A 6,000-nucleotide genomic window follows, 5' to 3' on the forward strand; every position below is an offset into this window, starting at 1 on the left:
AGTTCCGGAAGAAAAAGCTCAAGTTCTGCAAGAGCCACATTCACGACTGGGGCTTGTTCGCCATGGAGCCCATCGCGGCTGACGAGATGGTCATCGAGTACGTGGGCCAGAATATCCGTCAGGTAGGCAATGCCCGGCAGGGTGGGCATGGGGCCGGGCATGGGGCTGGCCCAGCCAGACTGACACCCTTCTGTGGTCAGGTGATCGCAGACATGCGGGAGAAGCGTTATGAGGACGAGGGCATCGGGAGCAGCTACATGTTCCGGGTGGACCACGACACCATCATCGACGCCACCAAATGCGGCAACTTCGCGCGCTTCATCAACCACAGCTGCAACGTGAGTGCCCAGCCGGGGGTGGCCCTGCCCCTGCCCCTGGCCCTGGCCCTGCTTCTGTGCCAGGAGGGCCTGGAAGCCCTGGCACGGCAATGCAATCAGCTTGGCCTCCTTTCCAAGCTCAGGTTGGTCAAAGGTTATAGGGAGAGGAGGACATGTGAGGTCTACCAGGAGCTCTGCTCCTCTGAGCTTCAGTTTCTCATCTGTGAAATGGGCATAGTGGGACTTCTGTGGCATGTAGAGGACTCAAATAAGTGGTTGGTTCAGTTCATCGGTAATTACAAAGTTGTTTCTCCAATGTTAGCCTTTTCTCCCTGCCTTCATTGGTCGGGCTCAGCCCTGCTTGGGCCGAGCTGTCCACCAGAACTTTCTGTAGGGGGGGATGCATCTGTGCTGTGGGTTAGCCACATGTGTGGTGTTGAGCACTGGAAATGTGCCCAGTGCATCTGGGGACCTGAGTTTTAAATTTTATTTCATTGTGATGAATTTAAACATAATTAGCTTGTGACGACCGTATCGGGTGGTGCAGGCCTAGAGGGGAGGGACACTGATAACAGGGATTTGAGTGCTGAAGAATGAGCGCAGGAAGCTCTGAGCAGGAGGCAGGCATGTTCCGGGCTGGATGCCCCTGACTTTGGGCTCGAGTCTTGGCATCGCAGCTTAGTGAGTTGCTTAATGTCTCTGTGCCTTAGTTTCCTTGTCTGTAAAACAGGGACAATAACAGTCGCTCCCTGGAGGTTGGGAGGGCCACATAGATGGGTCACTGCCTGTGGGCCCTTTGCGTGCTGGCCAAGTCGGTCCTCAGCGCCTGCTGGCTCTCTCTGTTGTGACTTGATCCTTGCCTGGGTGGTAGAGACTTTCCTGTGAATATCCAAGGAGATCTGAGGGGTGAGAGGGAATTGCCCAGGGGGAAGCGGTGCTGGGGCAAGGGGAACTGTGTGTTCAAAGGCGCTGGGGCAGTGGGAAGAATACCTGTTTGAGAGACAGCAAGGGAGGCAGTGGGCATGGGGTAGGGTAAGAGGACGGGGTGGGCAGGGCTGTGGGTGGCCAAGCTGAGGAACTGTTTCTCTGAGAGCTAAGGTCGCTGGAAGGTTGGCGCCATCGGGTGACAGGTTCTGCTGTCCCTTTGGAAGCATTTCCGTGGCTGCTGGGGCAGGAGTGGGTTTTTTCAGGGGTGAGAGTGGCCAAGGGGGCTGTAGCAGGTGGGCGAGCAGTAATAAGGGTCTGAGCGTGGCTGGTGAGCCCAGAAGTGGAGAGCAGTAGACACAACTAAGAGGCCCTTCTGGGACTGAACTCACCAGCCCTGGTGGGGGCCAGATCTGGACTGAAGAAGGCAGGGAGGCAGATGCTCTGGGGCCTGGGTGCGTGGTGCAGCAGCTCCCCAGAGCAGGAGCAGATCATGCTTTAGGTGTGAGCTCTCTAAGTCAAAGATGGTCCCGGGGCTGCCACCAGCAGACAGCAGGTAGTTGCATTTATGGTCTTGGAGCCCTATACCTTTTCTGTGAAGGGCCAAATAATAAATATTTTTGGCTTGATGGCTCAGATGCTCTCTATGGCAACTACTGAACTTGGCAAGTTTTTTTTTTTTTTTTGAGACGGAGTCTCGCTGTGTGGCCCAGGCTGGAGTGCAGTGGCCGGATCTCAGCTCACTACAAGCTCCGCCTCCCGGGTTCACGCCATTCTCCTGCCTCAGCCTCCCGAGTAGCTGGGACTACAGGCTCCTGCCACCTCGCCCAGCTAGTTTTTTGTATTTTTTAGTAGAGACGGGGTTTCACCGTGTTAGCCAGGATGGTCTCGATCTCTTGACCTTGTGATCCGGCCGTCTCGGTCTCCCAAAGTGCTGGGATTACAGGCTTGAGCCACTGCGCCTGGCCTGAACTTGGCTATTTTAACAAAAGCAGCCACAGATTATATGCAAATAAATGGGAGAATGGATATGGCTATGTGCCAGTAAAACTTTATTTACAAAAACAGGCAGCTAGGGGCTATAGTTTGCTGACCCTTTGTCTAGAGTTCAGAAGTGAGACATGAGCTAAACATAGACATACATTTGGGAGCACTTGCACTATGAATGGAAATGAAAGGCCTGGGAAATATTTTTTATCGTCATGATTTAATATCAGAGGCAAGGGGTCATCCCTGGGGGTGGGGGGGAGCCAAGGTCCAGAGCGGAGCAGTGGGTTGGGGAATCACATGGCAATGTCAGACCTTAAGCACAGGCCTGGTTGGGTTTGAGGGGTCTGCAGTGGTGGGGGACCCTAGGGGGCCTGGGGCTCACTCTCCCCCAACCTTGCCTGCAGCCCAACTGCTATGCCAAGGTGATCACGGTGGAGTCGCAGAAGAAGATAGTCATCTACTCGAAGCAGCACATCAACGTCAACGAGGAGATCACCTATGACTACAAGTTCCCCATCGAGGACGTCAAGATCCCCTGCCTCTGTGGCTCCGAGAACTGCCGGGGCACCCTCAACTAGGCTCCCGCGCCAGACTCCAAGGATGTCGCCGCAGCCCTGGGACTCCCGAGCGTGGAGGCCCCCGGCCCCCCCGCCCGCCCCCATTTCAGGTGCTGTCCTCTACCCAGCGGCCATTCAGGGCCTGGCGCCCCACACTACCCCCTGGAGCCCCTGGCTCCGGCCCCTCCGCGGGAAAGGGCTTCTCTGTCGTTCAGCCCACGTCTCTCTCATTTTTACAAACGCCCCTTTCAGGATTTCTGTTTAACTCCAGCATCAGCTTCTCTCTCTCTGTCTCTCCTCCCCTCTCTATTCTCTGTCTCTTCTCCCTCCCACCGTCACCCTCGGCCGCTTCCTGTGAATGCTGCTATGTTGTTTTGTCTTCTCTATTTTTTTTCCTCATCGTGAGAAAAGACATTTTAACCGTTGAAATGTGAAGGTGGAATCAGAGGGGCCCCGCGGGGGGTCTGCAGAGGCCTCAGTGTGACTGTGCGTGGCCCGTGTCCTGGAAGCCACCTGGGCCTGGACACAGGGCCAGGTGCTGTGGGAAGGACGGAGGCCCCCACAGCCTTGACCTCAGAACACTAAGCCCCGAAAGTCCCCCTCACTGCCCGTGGGCACAGTGAGGAGACCCCAACACCTTTCCCAACCCGAGCCCCAGCCTGTTCCTTCCCCAGAGGCCTGGGACGCCGCTGACCCGGCGGACCCTGGTGGAGCTAAGCTCGTCCCCGGCAGGGGTCTCCACCTGGCTCTCCCTGCCACCTCACACCCCAGCACCCCCTAAACCTTGGGTTCAGTGTTTACTTTCTCATTCGGATGCCAGCAACGAGGGAGCCTCTCGGAGGCCCCAGTGCAGGTGAGGGGCGCTGAGAAGGCGGGCGGCCACTCTCTTCTGCCCTTGCCTTCACCCTGGGTGGGAGGGGGCTCCCAAGGGCGGGCGGGTCCCCCAGTCCCGCCATTACGGGTTGTCAGACCGTCTGCGTGTGGCATTTTTTGGCTTATAAGCTTCACCCAGTCACCCCCAACCCACACCCCACGTTCCCCTGCCGGCAGCCCCTCCCCCCAAGAAGGCCAGAGGATATTTATTTTCGGAGGGAGCAGATTCCTTCTCCTAGAGAAAGGAAAAATCTTGGAAAAGATTTTAAAACTCAGATCTAAGTCTTTGACTTTTTTTTTCCCTTTTGACCCCCTTCCTATCCTCTTCAGTTTATTCCTATGCATTTTTTTTTTCTTGTGCGTGTATAAAATCAAAACGAAGGGGAAAAAGGTATTTGAAGTTCAGAACCAACTTCTGTATATAGAGGCTGCCGCAAAGGACTTTCTCTTGGGAACATTGTTTCTTGTAGAAACATGCGGGAAGACATTTTTTGCTCATTTCTTTGTACTTCCAAAAAAAAAAAAAAAAAGACAAAAAGACAAAAGCAAGTCCCCCCGTACCCCAGAAAGCAGAGGAGGCGTGTAAATAATTTCTGGAAAGTGACTGTTGTGACCCGGAGTCCTCATCAAGACGAGCGCGCTCCACGCGGGAGCCGCTCCCACCCTGCAGACGCGGGCGGCTGGAGCCTCTGGTATCTCAGCTTGTGTCAAGCTTGTTATCATGTAAATTCTGTACAAAGAATTGTTATTTTTCTCTTTTTTGTCGTTGGTGGTTTTGTTGTGTGTGCGTGGTTTTTTTTTTTTGTTTGTTTTTTTTAATTCCTTTCCCCCAGTCCCTCTCTATTTGAGACTGTGCCCGCCGGTTTCAAGATCAAGGAAATTGGTGGCATTAAGACACAGATGGGGTACCTGGGCACAGCGGCGAACTTCTCTTCCGTTTGCGGTTTTCTGCCTAATTGTGCAACTGAGGAAATAATTTATTTTTCACATGAGGAAATGCGTAGCTTGTAGAGATGGCTGATTCAAGTTACATGTACAGCCCCCAAGGGGCTGTCTCCATTCTGTCCCCTTCCCATAAAAGAAGTGGGGCGATGCGAGAAGACCAGGGAAGGGACCCTTGCCTCGCCCCTCCCCCTGGCCTCACCTTGCCCCCAGCCATCGTGCCCAGTGTAAACCTCGGCTGGCCTTCACTAAGGGGACTAGACCTCCCTCTCCCAGGAACCCCCGCCCCAGCCCCAGAGTGGTTTGCAATAATCAAGGTATGTGTCGAGTCATTCTTCTTTCAACTCCCTCATTTTTCATTGAACAAATCTCTGCTTTTCAAGAGTTGGGGGTTTCTGCTATTTTTTGTTTTCTCTCCCTCACCCTGCAAAGAAGAGAACCAGTAAGTTTTAGGGATGTTTCTGTGTATAGACTCCATCATCCATATGTAACTTGTTTTGAAGAGAAGTGTTTCCGTTGTGTGTCTTGCTGTAAATATTTGTTCATATTTTTGTGAATTCAATACTATGTACCATTGTATTATAGTAACTTTTATAAAGCAAACCATAAATATACTGACTTTTCTTACAGATACGCCATCTCTCTTGCTCTCCTCTCTCCCTCTCTTTATTCTTTCTTTCTGTTGGGAGCACATCCTGCTTCCGAGGAGGGTGGAGTGGTCCACTCAGACACTCAAATAACCAGGTTTTTTGTTTTTGTTTTTGAGACAGGGTCTCGTTCTGTCACCCCAAGCTGGAGGTCAGTGGTGCAATCATGGCTCACTGTAGCCTTGACTTCCTGGGCTCAGGTGATCCTCCCATCTCAACCTCCTGAGTAGCTGGCACTACAGGTGCACACCATCATGCCCAGCTAATTTTTAAGAAATTTTTTGTAGAGACAGGGTCTCCTATGTTGCCCAGACCGGTCTCAAACTCCTGGGCTCAATCTATCCTCCCACCTCAGCCTCCCAAAGTAGTGGGATTACAGATGTGAGCCACCGTGCCCAGCCTGAACTTGTAGGTGGGTTTTGTGAACTGGGCCAAATTATAGTCACCACCAGACCTTCCACAGCTTTTAAGTTTGATTTCTAGATGTTTTCTTAAAACCTCAGGTTTTTGACTCATGAGGTCTGCAATGAAGGAAATAAGATCAGGTATCCTTTTACTATCACTAGAAGAACATAGGTGGTTCCTCAGAAATGTTTAACACTTAAGGAGAGGCCCCCCCGCCCCCCCGGTCTGCATTTGGGGGAGGAAAAAGGGCTGATAAAATGGTACAAGTGGAGAAGAATGAAATCTATCCTGTACTCACGGCATTTCAGAGATGCTGGGCCCCAGTCTCAGCTCTGCCTGACCCCG

At 52.7% G+C, this 6,000-nt stretch overlaps 1 protein-coding gene across 1 annotated transcript in view; it reads left to right on the forward strand.

Moving 5' to 3' along the window:
- The window catches only part of SETD1B (SET domain containing 1B, histone lysine methyltransferase), a 28,402-nt gene extending 23,181 nt beyond the window's left edge, over positions 1 to 5,221 (forward strand). The window contains exons 14-16 of the mRNA XM_026450675.2: positions 3 to 122; positions 201 to 338; positions 2,636 to 5,221. Coding sequence (XP_026306460.1) covers positions 3 to 122; positions 201 to 338; positions 2,636 to 2,809 — 432 coding nt within the window. The 3' untranslated portion in view covers positions 2,810 to 5,221. The remainder of the gene's footprint in view (positions 1 to 2; positions 123 to 200; positions 339 to 2,635) is intronic.
- Positions 5,222 to 6,000: the final 779 nt, after the last annotated feature.

Source organism: Piliocolobus tephrosceles, unplaced genomic scaffold, assembly GCF_002776525.5.
Source record: "Piliocolobus tephrosceles isolate RC106 unplaced genomic scaffold, ASM277652v3 unscaffolded_23488, whole genome shotgun sequence".
NCBI classification, from domain to species: domain Eukaryota; kingdom Metazoa; phylum Chordata; class Mammalia; order Primates; family Cercopithecidae; genus Piliocolobus; species Piliocolobus tephrosceles.